The sequence below is a fragment of the Eumetopias jubatus genome, unplaced genomic scaffold (genome assembly GCF_037043125.1).
Source record: "Eumetopias jubatus isolate StellerSeaLion01/CBP00866 unplaced genomic scaffold, mEumJub1_p1.0 scaffold_5, whole genome shotgun sequence".
Lineage (NCBI taxonomy): Eukaryota > Metazoa > Chordata > Mammalia > Carnivora > Otariidae > Eumetopias > Eumetopias jubatus.
The window spans coordinates 32273620-32292273 of record NW_028274811.1 but is presented as its reverse complement, the minus strand read 5'-3'; the positions used below and the strand labels follow the sequence as shown (position 1 = coordinate 32292273).

The following is an 18654-nucleotide window of genomic DNA, read 5'->3' as shown; positions in this document are numbered from 1 at the left end:
GCAAGAGCCACAAAACACCGTTATTGAAGACTGCGGACTCAACCCTAAGCATCCCACATGTATTATCTCTTAGTCCTCACAGTGAACTCTATGGAGAGGGTACTCTGAGCCCCATTCTGTACATGGGTCACAGAGGTTCTTTTCCCAAGTTGTAAGAGGTACTAAGAGGTGGAACTGGAGCTGGAACCTGGGTCTTCCTCACTCTCTGCCCTCTACCACTGGACTAGACCACTGCCCAGGTCCCCCAGATGTTAGGGGCTGTAGCTCCTGGTGAAGTTGGCAGTACAAGTGAATAAAGCAAAGCACACACTATTAAGTAGGTCTCTTAATACTGATGATCCCAAATTTTAAGTTAAGAGGCAACAAATTGGGATTGTCATCACACTTGGATAGGTGAAAGAAGGCTCAGGTGACCTCATATTGTTGTTCACGTTGCCTCTGTTTAAGGGCGGTCCCCTCCACAATGGTGGGAGAAGGTCTTGGGACCAGTTGTTTCCTTGACTGCCTTCTGTGCACTGTATCTGTTTCTCCATCTGCCTCTGTTCCCACTTTGATTTGCATGCGACCCCCACAACCCCACAGCCTCCCCCCCTCAAAAGGGGAGAGATTTAAGTGTTCCATCCTTTAGAGCTGATCTAGAGAGAAATTCTGTCCTAGGAATTTTTGTTCCAATCCTGCCTGTGGATTTCCTCTCTTTCCACTGCAGGGAGCATCCAAGCTGAGGGGCTTCTTCAGCAGGCCCTGGGGAAATTGTGGAGGTCAGGAATCACTAGTACTGTTTTGGAATAATTCACAGAGCCACATTTGACCCTCGAGGTAACAGGTGCTGTAAGAGAGAACAAATAGAGCCAATTATGATGTCAGGAGCCCTGGGGATTGATGGGGTGGGGAGAAAAAGGATTAAAAATTAAAGTACAATATCTTTGCACTTTGCTTTTTTAACCTCCTTATTAAGTTATGACTTCTGTTTGAGGAAAATAAATGAGAACAAAGGGTATGTTTAGAATAATCTTTGTGTTTTAAATTTGACTAATGAGTGGTTTTAGCACTTTCATTTGGTTCTCAGTCAACCTGTGTTCAAAGTGTCAATTAACAAATAGATAATATGAAAAACAAGAGTCAGGAATGGTTGCCACTCCTGCTAATGAGCTGCTAATGAAATTGTGCCTGGTGGGAAATGCAGGCACTCTGGGATCCCCAAGAGTCTCCTCCAGAAAATGAACAGTAGTGGATCCAAGGCCCCTGACCCCTGGGAAATGGGCACATTTAACTCCTTCACTTCCAAATTGGCATTTCCCCAATCCTCATTATTAAGTGAAGCTCATTGCCAGTCTCTCATGGTTAATATCAATTACACTGAGACTTTTACAGATGCAGTCTTATTTGACTTAATAATTACGAGGTGGGTTTAGAGGGCTGGGAAAACGGTAGGGGTGTGCTTTGGTTTATTTCTAACTGTGTGGCCTTCAGTGTCTTGGTGATTTCCTTCCTCTCTGAATTTTCTTGAGGCTTTTCTCCATCTCCTCACCCCCAACACATGTACAGGTGCACAATTGAAAGTAGATTGAAGTCTGGATATATTCAAGATTTTGTAGGGTTGAGAGAGTAAGGATTGGTTGGGGGGCATACCTTTTTTTTTTTTTAAGGTTTTATTTTTTTACTCCAGAGAGAAAGAATGTGAGCCAAGGGAGGGGCAGAGGGGGAGGGAGAAGGAGAGAATCTCAAGCAGACTCCTCTCTGAGCCCAGAGCCTAACATGGGGCTTAATCCATGACCCCAAGATCACAACCTGAGCCAAAACCAAGAGTTAGATGCTTAACCAACTGAGCCACCCAGGCGCCTTGGAGAGTATATTTTTAAAAATAAAGAAATGGCAGGAATTAGACTATGACAATCAACAGGGTTATTGAAAACCAGATTTTCAGCATGGATGCAACATTCCAAGTGCTCTGATTAAGAGGTTGTGTTGTTTCTCTTAGTCTTACTTACTGGGTTGTATTCCAAGCTAAAGAGGAACCTGGTACACATTAAGGATAGAGATGGAAGAGGAACAGAGGCATTCAGGCTAGGAAACAGATATGGAATGTCCATTGTGGGTGTGTGGGTAAAAGTAACCCCTCTGTCCCTCACCACTGTTCTCCTTCACTCCATCCCTGGCTTTCTTAAATTTGGGGGTTCTGAGAGGTACCTGGGGCTGGTGGGAGAATTATTGCATATGCCTAAAGGTCTGGTGCTTTTGAGGGAAGGAAGGTTGATGGTCATGATAGGATTCCTAGTTTATCTGGTTAAAATATCATTCCTTACTACTGTCTCATTCTGTCCATTCCCCTGGTTCAGGCTTTATTTTGTGTGATTAGGACAAGTATAATAGCTTTTCAACAAGCCTCCTTGCTTCTTGTATCTCTGTTTTATATGCTGAGCTCCAAATGCTTCAAATGGAGTTACTCATGGCCCCCTAAATACGTTCATTTCTTTGCTTGCTTTCTGAAAGCCATTCTCTGGACTTGAAACTCCAAAGAAGTTGGAGTTCTTCCTCATTTATTTCCTACCCCTCAATGGCAGCAGTTGGTCTTGTTCATGTGGCATTTTTCCTAGTGGCCAACACAGCAAGTGGCCCTCGGTGGGTATGCAGTAAGCTGTGGTAGAAAGGATGCCTAGAAAAGACCAGGCTCTTGCCTAACCCTCAGTAAATGCTTGTTGAAAAGCCAGTTATGAAAACAGGCTTACTGTGTCCTACATATGGTTACTTTGAGCCTTTGTCCTGTACCTCTCTGACTCTAGCACAGGAAGTCTTCTAAGTAGCATTGCTAGTCCTTGTCCTTGAAGAACACTGCTCTTGTGAATTCTGTATAAAGAGATTGGTGACCACCTGTTGTCTGTCCTCCTTGAGGACTGGGAAGGGAGACGTTGCATAGGTCACAGCAGATGAGATTTTTGGAGGGTAGTGTTGAAGGGTGGTGGGAGCTGTCTGGGTAGCTGTTCCCTGAGGAAAACAGTGGAGTCTCTTGTTCTGAGGGATTTTCACCCTGGGAAGCCATGCCACATAATGCTTCTACAGCCCCGCCCAGATTCTTAGATTCTGTGACTCAGAGTGAAAAATCAGTTTGTAGAATATTTTCATGTTTTTCTCATTTTGTCATTGTTGAGTACTTTTAAGAAATGTATAAATAAAACTACAATCCAGACTGGTTCACTGCATGTTTCACTGTTTAAAAAAAAAGGTCTCTGCTGGTGTTACCCTTCAAAATATAATAACATAAAACGTTGGTTCAGGGTTCAGCACTCTAGAGAGGTTTCTGCACATTTTTTTGTTAGTGGTTCGGTTCAAGTTTTGCCTGAGAGACAGGATAGATGCTCATTTGTGTGAGGCAGGGATCTTGCCAGGACTTGTTTGGGGGTTTTGAATAAAAAAGCAGGAGGAGAGGGCTGTGGTAGTCATGGCAACCAGGCCTGTAAAGTCTCAGCTCTGACCAGCCCTGGTTAGGGGCTTGGGGTCCTCAGTGAGGTGAGTGGCACTCCTTTCTGTTCCATAATCCTCTTCTTCCTTAGGCTCTGGGGGGGGTAGGGGCAGGGGGTGGGCATTCAAGCTGACCATTCTAGAGGCCTACTGTGTGTCTGGTGTTGAGCCTGAGCTGGAGACACAGGTAATTGGTTCAGAAACTCAGCATTATCAGGATTTTTTTTTATTTGTTGACATGTATCTATAGGACTTGATAAATAAGATGTCATTATTTCATCCTGGTTGACATTTACCTTTTTGGGGCTGTGTTTCCTGAAGCACTTTTAACTTCTTCAGAACACGGACACAGTATTTTCTCATTTGTTCTTCATAACAGTCTAACACATGAGGGAACACAGACACAGTAGATTCTTTTCATTTGGCACATAGGGGCATGAATTTTCAGAAAGAAAAAGGAATTTGGCTAAATTCACCCGGCCTTGAAAGGCATAGCTGAGTGGGTAGCAGAGTTGCAGCGCTCATGGTTGCATGGTTAGCTCTCTTCTGAGCAGGCTGTCAGTGTAACGCTTGATTTCCTGACACTGCATCCAGGGATGACTTGAAAGAGCCTAGGAGTTCCTGGAGGGGGAGTTTCCAGGCAGGAGCCTACAGAGGACAGGCCATTCTTTGCACTGCTCCCAAAGCCAGATAACTGCTGAAGCATCTGATGGCAAGGCAAAAATGAGCACCATGGCATCCATCTGAGTTGGCCCTGAGTCTGCTGAAGCCGGGCAGCCAGGCTGCACAGTATCTTCACTGTGATTTGAAAGGAGAAGGTAATGCTTTATCCAAGGAAATGTATTTTTTAAACAGTTCTATTGAGATACAGTTTATAGGCCATAAAATACTCTTGCTTAAAGTGTACAGTGAGAATAATTCTCAGACGTCCTGGAGAAGGTTGGTAGAATAGCTGGGGGAGTTTCCAGACTGTGGGTGTTTGATGGATAAGAAAAAATTAAAAAGCAAATTTTGGGGACCAAAGGTCAACTTTTTAACTTTCTGAGTTAAGAGCCTTAATGTAGAAATAACCCACTATCATCCATCATCGTCATTCGCTCATTTTATAAAGGGGCATTTTAACACTAAAAAGATAAAAACTACATAATTTCAGAAAAAAGAACTGTTCTTTATATTGGACACTTTTAAATTCCTTGTTTCAGAACCATTGGAATGAATTGCCACAATAAACAAACCACCTCCAAACTTGGCTTAAAACCACAGTAATTTCTTTTTGTATAGTTCTATCTTAGAACTCCAGAAATCATTCACATACCCTTAAGATGCCCCCCAAATAAACAGTTAAAGCAATCAGCATGTGGAGGAGCAGGAACCACAAAGTGGAGTACAGACACTAACAAATGAACTAAGCATTACACATGAATAACAATCATACTACACGGGGGTAAGGAAGAAAAGAGCTAACCCAGGTGACTTTGTGAAAAGATATCTTGACTAGACACTGTGAAGTCAGAGACAAAAGAACTGCACGTAAATGCTGTGATCTAGTTGGGCAAATGCGTTTCTCATAGGGGCATGGGTTACCAATTTTGAAACTATATTCATGCTAGAATTGAACAATAAAAAATACATTGCAGATAATAAGAGCCAAGTTTCTCTCTGCTGAAGAAAGAAGTTACAAGTAAGGAAAGGGGAAAGACAAATGAACTCTGTGGTGTTAGATTGTAATCTGAGATAACAGTATAAACTTGTAGTTTTTAATAAATATAAAAATAGATACCGAAATAAGAGATAATGTGTTTATGAGCATATATATAAATGTATACACATACATAAACTTCTTAACTCTGTCTGACAGGGGCTAAGAGCCATGATACCCTAGTAGTAATGAGCGTACCTAGCACCCAGATCATGGTTTCTAAATACTCTTCTTCAATAAAAGAAACTAAGGCTCCTTGAGAAGTAGTTGATTCCAGGGCAAGGAAAGGAAAATACAACATGTACTTGTAACCTCTTATGGAACCAGAAAGTAAGGAAATACTTGAAAAAAGAAAATGATGGGGGAAAGGACCAAGAGCCAACCTGAAGGAATTCCTAATTGGCCAAGCTGCAACCACTGAGCAACAAAATCAATGATAGTATTGAATTGTAACTCATAGAAGAAAATAAGCATGAGGCCATATTTATTATTGAAGTAAATTATTAAATAGATGGAGGACTAAGAGCTCTTTGTAATGAAATTTCTTTTCTCTTTTTGTTCTCTCTCTCTCTCTCTCTCTCTCTTTTCCTCTGTTTTTTTGTACCAAATTTTGTTTATATTTTTTGAGAGGTACATATGGAAATATTTAGAACTGACATATTGTGATGTTTCCTTTTTGTGTGTTATGTTTCTGTCTAACATTTTATAGTACAAGAAGGTGAAGCAAATGTGACAAAAAAGTAACAGTTAAGTGATGTATATATTCATTATGCCCTACTTCTTACTGTACTTGAAATTTCAATTAACATATTAGGAAGGAAGGAAGTAGAAAATTGCCATTAGACCGCCACTATGGTGGTAATTGTTGCAGAAGGATTCTCCTAATAGTGTGGTTTGAGGAGAAAAGGGAGTTCTATAATCTCAAAGTATTTCCCTTGTAATTTTTTTAACAATTCATTGGCTTTTGGTTTATGCACAATACTGTGCAACAATTAGCACTGTCTAATTCCAGAACATTTTCATCAGCCCAGAAAGAAACCCCGTCCCCATTAGCAGTCACATCCCGTTCCTTCCTCCCCCTAGCTCTTGACAACCACCGATGTACTGTGTCTTTTGATTTGCCTCTTCTGGAATTTCATTTGAAAGGAACCGTCTGATATGTGACTTTTTCTACCTGCCTTCTTTCACTGAGCATAATGTATCCAAGGTTCATCCATGTTGTATATGTCAGTATTTCATTTCTTTTAATGGTTGAATAATGTTCCACCATATGTATATACCATGTTTTCTTCATTTATCAGTTGATGGACATTAGGGTTATTTCCACATTTTAGCTATTATAAATAATGCTACAGTAGGCATTCATGTACACGTTTTTGGTGAACATATGCTTTTAAATTTTCTTGCGTATACACCTAGGTGTGGTGTTGCTGGGTTCATATGGTAACTCTCACTTTAAGTTGTTAAGAAGTTGCCAAGCTATTCTTCTCAGTTTGGTAGTCTGCTCTGATTTTTGTTTACTACAGTAGAAAAAGCTCAGTAGGTACTACTTTTACTAGTTGATCAAGTCCGATATCACCAGTCATAAGACATATTAACACCATAACCTTTGCGATATGATGCACTGAGAAGAACACTACATCATTTTCTTGGTGCTTCTGTCAAAGATGCATGACCTCAGTTTAATCATGAGAAGACACCAGACAGTCCTGAAAAACTGATCAGTATTCCTTAATGATGTCAGGATCATGGAAGACAAGGGAAAGCTGAGGGATTCTTGCAGACTACAGGAGACTAGGGAGAAATAACAACCACAGGCCATATGGGATCCTGGAACAAAAAAGGACATGGTGGAAATACTGGTAAGGCTTGAAAAAGGATCTTTATAGTTTGGTTAGCATTATTGTTAATTTCCCAGTTGTGATAATTATCTATGACTATGTTACTATGTTAAGGTAATGCTATTAACATTGGGAAAGGCTGTGTGAGCAATATATGGAAACTGTATTATTTTTGCAGTTTTTGTGTAAGTTTAAAAGTAGTTCAGAGTAAAAAGTTATAAAAGAAATCCAGTCTTTTTTTCTTGCTCATGTGTCTGTAGATCAGCTAGACCTGGTTGACCATGGCTAGGCTCAGCTGGGCTTAGCTCCAGTCTGCAGTTGGGGTCCACATTTGCTCCATGGGTCTCATCCTCCTCAGACCAGAATGCTAGCAAACATTTCTGATGGTGATGGTAGAATTCCAAAAGATGGGCAAAACGCACAAGCACATTTCAAATCACTGTGGCACATTTGCTGACATCCCACTGGCCGAAGCATGTCATAAGCCAAGTCCAGAGTCAAGGGGTAGGAAAGTACTCTACCACGGTAGGAGGGGCTGTAAGGTCACCTGACAAAGGGTGTGGATACAGGCAAAGGGGAAGACAATTGGTGACAATAATGCAATCCACCACAGATGTTCCCCCTTGGAAAAGCAGGAGTTGTTATGTGGATCTTGGACTGTGATTAGAGTCAGTGACAGATTCCCAGTGGGAGTCAAAATTCAAGTATGATATGGCCTTACTTAATTTGGACAGTGTTTCTTCTTGTCAGAGATGGTTTTTTCAGGCCATGATTTGTCCCCAGAGAGCCAGTGGTAGGGACATAGACACGGTAAGCTTTGCAGACCTCTTGGAGGGGCCTTTTTGGATCCATTATCATATTTTCTGCCTTCCCCCTTGCCCTCCACCTTTCAATCCCTGACTCTTGACCTGGATGTACCTTGTGACTTTTTGCATGCACTCTGCTCTTTGAGTGTCCTGGTCCCTTTGTAGAGGCCCTAGAAGGATACAGGTCAGGTTGCACGCTAAATTGGCCTTCTTCCCAGGGGGTGGAAACATTTAAAAGATTCTGTTTTCTGCTGCCTCTGCCTCTGCCATTGCTGGTTTTGTGTATCTTGAATGAGCGTAACCTGTATTTAAAGTTAATGCTATTGTGGTTCCTCTTACCCCCTGTGGTGGCTTATGTGAAGGGAGTAATTTTGGAATTTTCCCCAAATAAAATACATTGATTCACATAAGATTCTAGTCTGTTCCTTGGCCACTTTGGCACAGTATAACCTGTCATGTTTTGAAACTATGAGTCACATACTTTTTTTCACCTTGTCCATTTCTAATTTTGATCAAAAGTCTGAAAATTCAAAATGCTACTGTTGTTCGTATTACTATTACTAGTTTACTACAAAAGAAACTATTAACATGACTAATTATTATGAATCCTCTTGAGCTAGTGGGAATCCTTGTTGGCCTTTCCACACACCTCTAGACGAGCTAGGATTTTCTCTTTTTCATTTTTCATTTTTACTCAGCAAATAGTTATTGAGGATTTATTGTGTACTAGACCATGGGATAGGCCCTGGGGATAAAATGGTGACCATTTTTTTTTTTTTTACCAGATGAATTAAAAAACTAAACTGTAACCACTGATTGTGGTAACTGCTGTAAAGGAAAGGTCCACGGTGCTGCGAAAGACTGGAGCCAGGTCTGGTGTGGAGAAATAGAGGATACCACTAAGCGGAAGTGACTGTTAGCTGGGATTGGAAAGATGAGGAGACAGGGAGGCTGGGGTTGGAAAGAACGTTCTGGGCAAAGCGAACAGCAAGTGGAATGGCCCCATGGTAGGAGTAAACAAGGTTGTCTCATGGAATGGGGAGTGGACAAGGCTGAAGAGGCGGGCAGGGGCTAGATACTAAAGGGCCTCACTGACTGCCGTGAGGACTTTCATCTTTACTGTGAGAGAAGTCGGAAGCTCTTAAAAGGTTTGAAGCAGGGTAATGACATAGTAAGATTTGTATTTTGAAAAAACAAAACAAAACTGTTCTTTGTAAAGAACAGTTGGACCCAGGGCGCCTGGGTGGCTCAGTTGGTTGAGCGACTGCCTTCGGCTCAGGTCATGACCCCGGAGTCCCGGGATCGAGTCCCGCGTCGGGCTCCCTGCTCGGCGGGGAGTCTGCTTCTCCCTCTGACCCTCTTCCCTCTCGTGCTCTCTGTCTCTCATTCTCTCTCTCTCAAATAAATAAAATCTTAAAAAAAAAAAATTAAAAAAAAAAAAAAGAACAGTTGGACCGGGAGCTAAGAGTAGATTAGAGAGGCCAGCTGGAAGGCTATGGCACTGTCCAGAAGAGACATGGTGATGGTTTGGACAAGAACAGTGGTGAGGAGGACAGAAGGAATTCAAGAGACATTATAGCAGGAAAAATCACTACGTTTTAGAGATGCATTGGGTATGGGGGATGGTGAGGTAAAGGGAATATCAAGGATGACCTACTTATTAGCCTTTAGTCCAGGAAGATACTCTGTTGTTTTGTTAGTTTGGCATCTCCCCAGGTGAAACAACCTCTTGCCGTCACACACTCAGAGATTAATGCTGAAGAAGTTACCTCTTGCCCCACGATCCTAGAAAAAGCATAGAAGTTGCCAGTTCCTTGTTGTTCTTGCCACCAATTGGCCTCATCTTGTCCTCGGCTGCCTCCATAGCCTTTCCACTTCTCCCTGCTTCTTTTGTTCCTGGCCTCCTGAATGTCGCCTGTCAGTTTGTGTGTCTGAGTCTTTGCACACACAGCTCTCTTTTGGATTCCCTGTTTTCCCAGTCTGGATCTCACTTTTTGCCTTATTTGACCCCCATAGTCAGGAACCCCTTCACCATCAGCAAGGCCATGCCATCCTTTGGCAGAGAAAGCACAGAGCAGCATTTCTTCTAGATTTCTAGTATCTTGAACCCTTTCCCTAAAATTTTCTATCCCTGTGGCCGTTAACATTTCTCTTTGTATTCTTAGAACCTACCACAGCGGCTGGTATGTAGTAGTTGCTTGGTAAATGGTAACTGCATGAATGAATGAATAAGTGTAACATTCTGCTTGTAGTATGTGATCTTGCATGCTTGCTTTTTAACCAATGTTTTTAAAAATTGTTTGTTTCCAGTATAATTAACATATGGTGTTCTATTAGTTTCAGGTGTAGGATATAGTGATTGAACATATATATATATTAGCACTCACCATGGTAAGTATACTCTTGATCCCCTTCCCCTGTTTTGCCTACCTCCCCACCGACCTCCCCTCTAGTAACTGTGAGTGTGTTGTCTATATTTAAGAGTCTGTTTTTTTGTCTCTCTTTTGTTCGTTTTGTTTCTTAAATACCACATATGAGTGAAATCGTATGGTGTTTGCCTTTCTCTGATTGACTTATTTCACTTAGCATTATGTCCTCTAGATTCATGTTGTTGCAAATGGCAAGATGTCGTTCTTCTCCATCTATATCTGAGTAATATTCCATTTTACATACATACACCACATCTTCCTTATCCATTTATCTGTTGATGGACACTTGGGTTAGGTCCGTATCTTGGCTATTGTAAATTATGCTGCAGTAAACATTAGGGTGCATATATCTTTCCAAATTAGTGTTTTTGTGTTCTTTGTGTGAATACCCAATAGTGCGATTACTGGATCATATGGTAATTCTATTTTTAATTTTTGAGGAACCTCTATACTGTTTTCTACTGGTGCTGTGGCTGCACCAGTTTGCATTCCCACCACCAGTGCACAGTTTTCTGCCCATTTTTCAAATGGATTATTTGGGGGTTTTTTGGTGTTGAGTACCTCTTATCAGATATATCACTTGCAATATCGTCTTCCGTTCAGTAGGTTATCATCTTGTTTTGTTGTTTCTTTTGCTATGGAGAAGCTTTTTACTTTGAAATAGTTTACTTTTGTTTTGTTTCGCTACAGCCAATGTCAAAGAAATTATTGCCTGTGCTCTTCTCTAGGATTTTATGGTTTCAGGTCTCACATTTAGGTTATTAATTTATTTTAGGTTTATTTTTGTGCATCGTGTAAGAAGGTGGTCCAGTTTTCCCAACACCATTTGGTTTTTTTTTTGTTTTTTTTTAAAGATTTTATTTATTTATTTGAGAGAGCGAGAATGAGAGATGGAGAGAGAGCACATGAGAGGGGGAGAGTCAGAGGGAGAGGCAGACTCCCTGCTGAGCAGGGAGCCTGATGCAGGACTCGATCCCGGGACTGATCCCAGGACTGATCCCGGGACTCCAGGATCATGACCTGAGCCGAAGGCAGTCGCTTAACCAAGCGAGCCACCCAGGCGCCCCCAACACCATTTGTTGAAGAGACTTTTTGCCACTGTATATTTTTGCCTCCTTTGTCGTACATTACTTGACCATATAATTGTGGGTTTATCTCTGGACTCTATTCCATTAATCTGTGTGTCCATTTTGTGCCAGTACCATACTGTTTTGATTACTACAGCTTTATAGTATATCTTGAAATCTAGTATTATTATACTTCTAGTTTACTACTACTTTTTCAAAATTGCTTTGGCTATTCAGGGTCTTTGTGGTTCCACACAAATTTTAGGATTATTTGCTCTAGCTCTGTGAAAAATGCTTTTGGTGTTTTGTTAGGGATTGCATTAAATGTGTAGATTGCTTTGAGTAGTGTGGACATTGTAACAATATTTGTTCTTCCAATCCATGAGCATGGAATATCTTTCCATTTGTTCATGTCTTCTTCACTATCTATCTATCTATCTATCTATCTATTTATCTGTCTGTCAGAGGGGGATAGAGAGAGAGCACAAACAGGGGGAGCGGTAGGCAGAGGGAGAAGCAGGTTCCCCGCTGAGCAGGGAGCCTGTTGCGGGACTTGATCCCAGGACCCTGGAATCATGACCTGAGCCAAAAGCAGATGCTTAACCAACTGAGCCACCCAGGCGTCCCTTTTTCGACATCTTTCATCTGTGTTATATAGTTTTCAGAGTGCAAGTCTTTCATCTCTTTGTTTAGTTATATTCTTAAGTATCTTATTTTCAGTACAATTATAAATGAGATTGTTTTCTTAATTTCTCTTTCTGCTACTTCATTATTAGTGTATAGAAATGCATCAGATTTCTGTATATTGATTTTGTATCCTGTGACTTGATTAAATTCATTTGTCAGGTCTAGTAGTTTTTTAGTTGGTCTTAAGGTTTTCTACATACAGTATCATGTCATCTGCAAACAGTGGAAGCTTTACTTCTTACTGATTTCTTCTTCTTGTCTGATTGCTGTGGCTGGGATTTCCAGTACTATGTTGAATAAAAGTGGCAAGAGTGGATGTTCTTGTCTTGTTTCTGATCTTAGGGGAAAGTTTTTTCCCTTTGAGGATGACGTTAACTGTGGATTTTTCATAGATGGCCATTATTATGTTAAGGTATGTTTTCTCTAAACCTGGTTTGTTGAGAGTTTTTATCATGAATGGATGTTGTACTTTGTCATACACTTTTTCTGCATCTCTTGAAATGAGCATATGGTTTTTATGCTTTCTGTTGTTCATGTGACCTATCACATTGATGGACATGCAAATATTGAACCACCCTTGCATCTCAGGAGTAAATCCCACTTGACCATGTTGAATTTTTTTTTTTTTTGAAGATTTTATTTATTTATTTGACAGATAGCAAGAGCAGGAACACAAGCAGGGGGAGTGGGAGAGGGAGAAGCAGGCTTCCCGCGGAGCAGGGAAGCATGATGTGGGACTTGATCCCAGGACCCTGGGCTCATGATCTGAACTGAAGGCAGCCGCTTAACGACTGAGCCACCCAGGCACCCCTTGAATGATTTTCTTAATGTATTGTTGAATTTGGTTCGCTAATATTTTGTGGAGAATCTTTGCATCTGTGTTTATCAGAGATACTGGCCTGTAGTTCTTTTTTTGTAGTGTCTTTACTTGCTTTTTATTTATCTTTGAGTAATGTGTACAATGTGTATGAATAGCCCATCCATTCACATTACTTGTTTCTTCAGCTAGTGGATAGACCCTTCTGAGATGGATGGGCATAGCTTTTTAGTTTCTATTGATTCCATTCCCTGCCTCCTTGCTTGCTCTATCCTCTTACCTTCCAATCACACCCTGGTCTCGGGGCTTGGGAAATAATATAGGAGATATAGTCCCTGGCTCATCAAGGAGAGAGCCTCATAGAAGGAGCCTGATGATGAATAGAGGAGGGTGGTGAGGTCTAAGGTTGCTGGAATGGCAAGCTCTCTGGGGTTTTCTGGGACTGTCAAGGGGAGAGGCAAGAAGGGTGTCATGAAGGATGCAGTGATGTAGCCATGTCCTTAAGGGTGAGTAGATGCTTACCATTCACTGCACGTTTACAGAAAGGCTTATTATAGCTCAGTTTAAAGAAAACAGAATAGCTTAAAGATGCAGGTTCTTTTTTTTTTTTTTAAAGATTTTATTTATTTATTTGAGAGAGAGAATGAGAGAGAGCACAAGAGGGAAGAGGGTCAGAGGGAGAAGCAGGCTCCCTGCTGAGCAGGGAGCCCGATGTGGGACTCGATCCCGGGACTCCAGGATCATGACCTGAGCCGAAGGCAGTAGCTTAACCAACTGAGCCACCCAGGCGCCCTTAAAGATGCAGGTTCTAACTGGAGTTATTGGTCTCTCGATTGAAGTGCAGATGTCCTTGCGCATCTGCCTCATTCCCTTAATTTGATATGTATTAGCAAAAGGAGAAAATATGTGTGAGGTGTGTGTGTGTGTGTGTGTGTGTGTGTGTGTGTGTGTGTGTGTGTTAGATGGATGGATTCAGGTAATGGAACATGGCAGAGTCTGGTCTTCATGAGTTAATAAATCCTATTGGCTTGTTAGCCAACCATTCCATTGCAGTGTCCCTTCAAGGACTGTCTACCTCATGAACCCTCTTTCTTCTTGGCTTTTAGGGCAGGCTGTCCCTGCTGGATCCCATGTGCGGCTGAATCTCCAGACTGGGGCAAGAGAAGTGAAACTCCAAGAAGAGGACAAGTTCCGAAGTAATTTGAAAGGGTTGAAAAAAGGCAGAAGGTACAGTGACAACCCTAGGGACCGGGAGGTTGACAACATTGATTTTGTAATACTAAAGTAACAACAATGTGATGTTTGTTACCCAAATTCATGTGGCTTTTTTAAAAATTTGAAATTTAGTAGTCTAGAATTTGTGATAAATCTGTCAGGGTTTCATGGAAGTTTACTTGTAGAATCTTTGGAAAGAAATAGTTTGCAAAGCAAATTGATACTTTAGGAAAGGCTGTAGGGGAAATGCTTAACCTGCTTTAAAAATGAAGCTATTTTTCCCAGTACTTTAAGAGCACCCATTTGAATCCCAGCAATTAATGTGCTGATTACAGATGAGTCATCTATTCATTAAAACAGGCCTGTTAGGCCTTCTGCTTTGCAGTAATACTTCCTTGGTGAACAATAAAATTGCATTTTAAAGTGTTTAATTCAGACTAACTTTTCCTCTTGTTAGTCCATATTAAACAGGCTTTCTTGCAGGATAAAAGTTCTCCAATGGTAAGAGATTGCTTTATTTTTTAATAACCAGTTTAGAGTATTTGATTTTGGACAATTTGTCTCTCTTTTTCTGTTCTTTGCCTTGAATTAGTAAGTATTATTTGCAAGTTCTTTTTTATTTGAGGAGGAGGAGGAGGAGGCATGGGGTTTGCAGGGCCTGCTGGAATTGGGCAATTTGAAAGGTCATAAATACCAATCATGAGGTTTCTAACACAAGGACCAGCAAATTATGGCCTGTGGGCCATACTAGGACTGCTACTTATTTTTGTACAGCTAAGTTGTTTCTTACATTTTTTTTAACGGTTGGAAAAAAGCAAAAGAATGATATTTCATGGCTTTTAGAGATTTCACTCTCCGTAAATAAAGTTTTATTGGAACACAGTTATGCTCATTGATTTATATATGGTCTGTGGCCACTTTCCTGTTACCTGGCAGAGTTGAGTAGTTGGAATGATTGCCATAAGGCCCATAAAACCTGAAATATTATGTTGTCATACCAAAGAGTTTGATGCCCCTGTTCTAAATACATGCAAGTATTGGCAATCAGTAATGGATTGAGCAGGGTTAGTGTTCCTCAGTCCTTGAATTTTCATTATTTCAACAATATTCTGCGGTTAGATAAGAGCCAGAAAGGGAGCCTAGAGACCCAATTCTTACCTGAGTCATTTCTTTGATGTACTCAGCAAAAGGTTATTCAGCCTGTCCATATGTACCTTCAGTCCTGTAGCACCCACAACCCCACAGAGCAGCCTACTCAGATGTGGGTAGTTTTTAAGTGTTAGAAAATTTGATTGTATATGATGATAAGATACGGAGATATTTGTCCTCCACACAGTCACTCCATACTGGGGAGGATCTTTATCTTCCCCCATCTCTCTTGATAGGCTTATACCTGGAGGCCATATGATGATTCATTTCTCACAGTCATCGAAGAAAGAATAAAATTTCATTGTTGTAACCCCTGCCAAGCTCCCTCCATCCCTAGCACACATATTATGCACACATATATCAGTGTCTCAGAGTATGTCAGGAGGTCTTTTATCACCTCTGTGCCAAGTCTTATTTTCTAAATAAAAAGGCTGTTTTATTCTTGATTTAAGAATATTGAATTAGGAGCTTGATTAATTTGGAATTTGTTGATTTTACTACTGTGGAAAGTTCTTTTTCCAGTACCTGACCATAGATCTTCAGTAAGATTGCTAAATGCTTTATTGGTTGCTCTTATCTTTTTAGAATAGAAATCAGAGTTATTCATGTGGTCTGTAATAGGCACACCATAAGAGAGAGATACCTGTTCTATTTCTACCTCTTTTCTCCTTCAGAATGTTTCCGAGGGTTCTGGTCTGGAATGGCTTCCAGGGTATACTGGACATATCCTCTTCCTTCTCAGCATTTATTAGTAGTGGCAAACCTGTCTGGACAGCAACCCAAAGGCATGGACAGGCTGGTGTGGGTTTCACTGCTGTGAGCTCAGTAAATCTCTGGTTGCCTTCGATGGTGACTTCTTCCTTCTGCTGTGGACCTCATCTCGGGCTCCTCCAATTCCACTTAGAAGTATCTTCCTGGTGCCTCAGTACCAGAATGGGAACAGAGGCCAAAGGTCAGGGATCATTTCCACAATTGTTATAGTATTTTGATTATCTGCTTATTCTGTTTTGGGGGACAAGACAGACAAGACCCATATCTTTCCATAAGATTGTCAAAGAGGTTGGTGATCACAGAGTTAAGAACCACTGGCTAAGGAGAGGTGGGGATTGTCCATTTAGCCTAATCGATTACATGGCAGCCTGTCCACCAGTTCTGCTGGATATGGGACTGGCCACACTGCTAACTAGAGCTGTAGTGACTCTGGGCTATAAAGCCTGGGATAAGGCATCTGACTCTGACTTGTTTCAGAGGCCTCTCCTGGCACTGCCTTCAGTGTATATTTGGTTCCTAGCAGCAGGGTTTTCTCTTGTTATTTATGTCTTAGGCATTGTCATCTCCACTGGTTTTAGTCCATATTCCTGTCAACATCCCAACCTTGTATCTGTCTTTTTTGCCCTGGAACAACCATCTTCTTTGAATCACCCTCTTTTGTTCAGAGGGATGAGGGACAGTATACATCCAGGTTTTCCCATCTTGAGCATTTAACATGGTACAATACAGCATTGTGGTTAAGGGAGTGGGCCAAAGACCGGGCCATTTTCTTGCTCCATTCATTCATTTCACAAAAGACCTATTGAGTGCCTATGTGCCACACATTAGAGGTACAGTAGTAAACAAAACAGGATGTCAGTGTTAGAGAGGCTGGCCGGCAGAAAAACAGAAAAATAAAAATGCAGGTGAAGTAATTACAGATAGTGGTAGAATGTAGGGAAGAAATAAGCAATGTAATCAATCCCTAGGGAAGGCCACTTTAAATAGGATGGTTTGGAAGACCTCATTAAGATGATGTTTGAACTGAGATTTAGTCATGCAAAGAGTTAATTTTACAGGGTTAAGGTTAGAGCATCTCAGGCAGGGAGAAAAAGAAGAGTCTCCAGCTTTGTCAAGGAAGAGACTTCATCAAGTTTGGGAAACAGGAAAATGACCAGGGTGACTAGAGAGTAGGAGAAGGAAGAAGAGTAATAGATGATTTTGGAGAGTGGCCTGATGAGGGGCCAGATCATGTGGAGTTTGGAGGTGCATGTTGAGCGGTCTTCATTTGAGTAGAACTGTAATGGAAAGCCAGTGGAGGATTTGGGGTGGGAGAGTAGTTTAATATGATGTAATTTAACAAAGTCAGTCTAGTTGCTGTGTGTATGGAGAGTAGATTGAGGGTGGACAAAAGAAGCAGAGAGAGACAATTAGGGTGTCATTTCAGTAGATCAAGTAAGACATAACGGTGGCTTAGTCTAGCGTGTCATGATGGAGAGTGGTTGGGTGTGGAGATTTAATTTGGAGGTAGTGCCAACAGGACTTGCTTATGATAAAGATTTAGGGGTTGAAGGAAGGTGGTGGGGGAGGTATTTGAGATAAAGCCTCATTTTGGAATTTAACACAGCTAGGTTCTTAGAAGTACCATTTATTGAAATAGAAAAGATTGAGAAAGGAACAGATTGATGGGGAGAAACATCAAGACCTATGTTTTAGATGTGGTAAGTTTGAGGTGCCTGATGAACATCTGAGATCCATGATATATATCAGGTAGTTGTACCACAGTCTGGCTCGTACTCAGGGGAGAGGATTGGTTAAAGATGTAAATTTGGACATCATTGCCTGACATATTTTATTTAGTTTTAAAGATTTTATTTTTTTGAGAGCACCAGCGGCGGTGGGGGGAGGGGCAGAGGGCGAGGGAGAAGCAGACTCCTCGCTAAGCATGGAGCCTGATGTGGGGCTTGATCCTAGGACCCTACGTTCATGACCTGAGCTGAAGGCAGATGCTTAACCGACTAAGCCACCCAGGTGCCCTGCCTGACAGATATTTTAAAAGAACTAGGGAAGCATATGGAGATAGAGAAGATTGTTCAGGATTGAACTCTGAGGCATTCAAGTATATAGGGTTCAGGTAGGAGATGAGGAACCAACAAAAAAGAGAAGGAGGGAAGAAGGGGAAGAAACAGCAGAATGTAGTAACAAGAAGCTAGGAAGGAGAGTGTTTCAACGAGGGAGGGGTGAGCTGTGTAAATGCTGCAGAGCAGTGGAGGAGCATGACATGAGTGAAGAGTCCCATTGGATCTGGTTGTCCATTATTTTAGTAATTTTGATGAGAAGTTTTATTAGGCTATGGGAACTGAATCTGGATTAGAGCAAATGGCAGTGTAGGTAGCAGTCACGAAGATGAGAATAGTGAGTTAAGACAATGTGTTCATAAAGTTCTACCTTGAAGGGGAGCAGGGAAATGGCATGATAATTAGAGACCCTGGAGTCCAAAGAGTGTTGGTATATTCAAAGGAATAATCCAACCAAAGAGAGAAATTGAAGATGCAGACAAGAGGGAGCAGTATAATTATGGGAGTTAAAGCTTTTGAAAAGGGAAGTGGGATCTGGAACATAAGTCTATTAGAAGCAGGGACACTGTTATCCATTTGCCATAGAAGGGAAAGCAGACAATGTATATTTGGTGCAGGTTGGGGTATAGAGGTGATGAAGGGAATAGGAAGGTGTTCTTG

General features: G+C 41.3%; 1 protein-coding gene across 1 annotated transcript in view; it reads left to right on the top strand.

Annotated features, from left to right (window-relative positions):
- Nucleotides 1-18654, top strand: part of SIL1 (SIL1 nucleotide exchange factor) — a 211409-nt gene that overhangs the window by 101318 nt on the left and 91437 nt on the right. The window contains exon 4 of the mRNA XM_028103714.1: nt 13909-14029. Within this exon, the coding sequence (XP_027959515.1) occupies nt 13909-14029 (121 nt within the window). The remainder of the gene's footprint in view (nt 1-13908; nt 14030-18654) is intronic.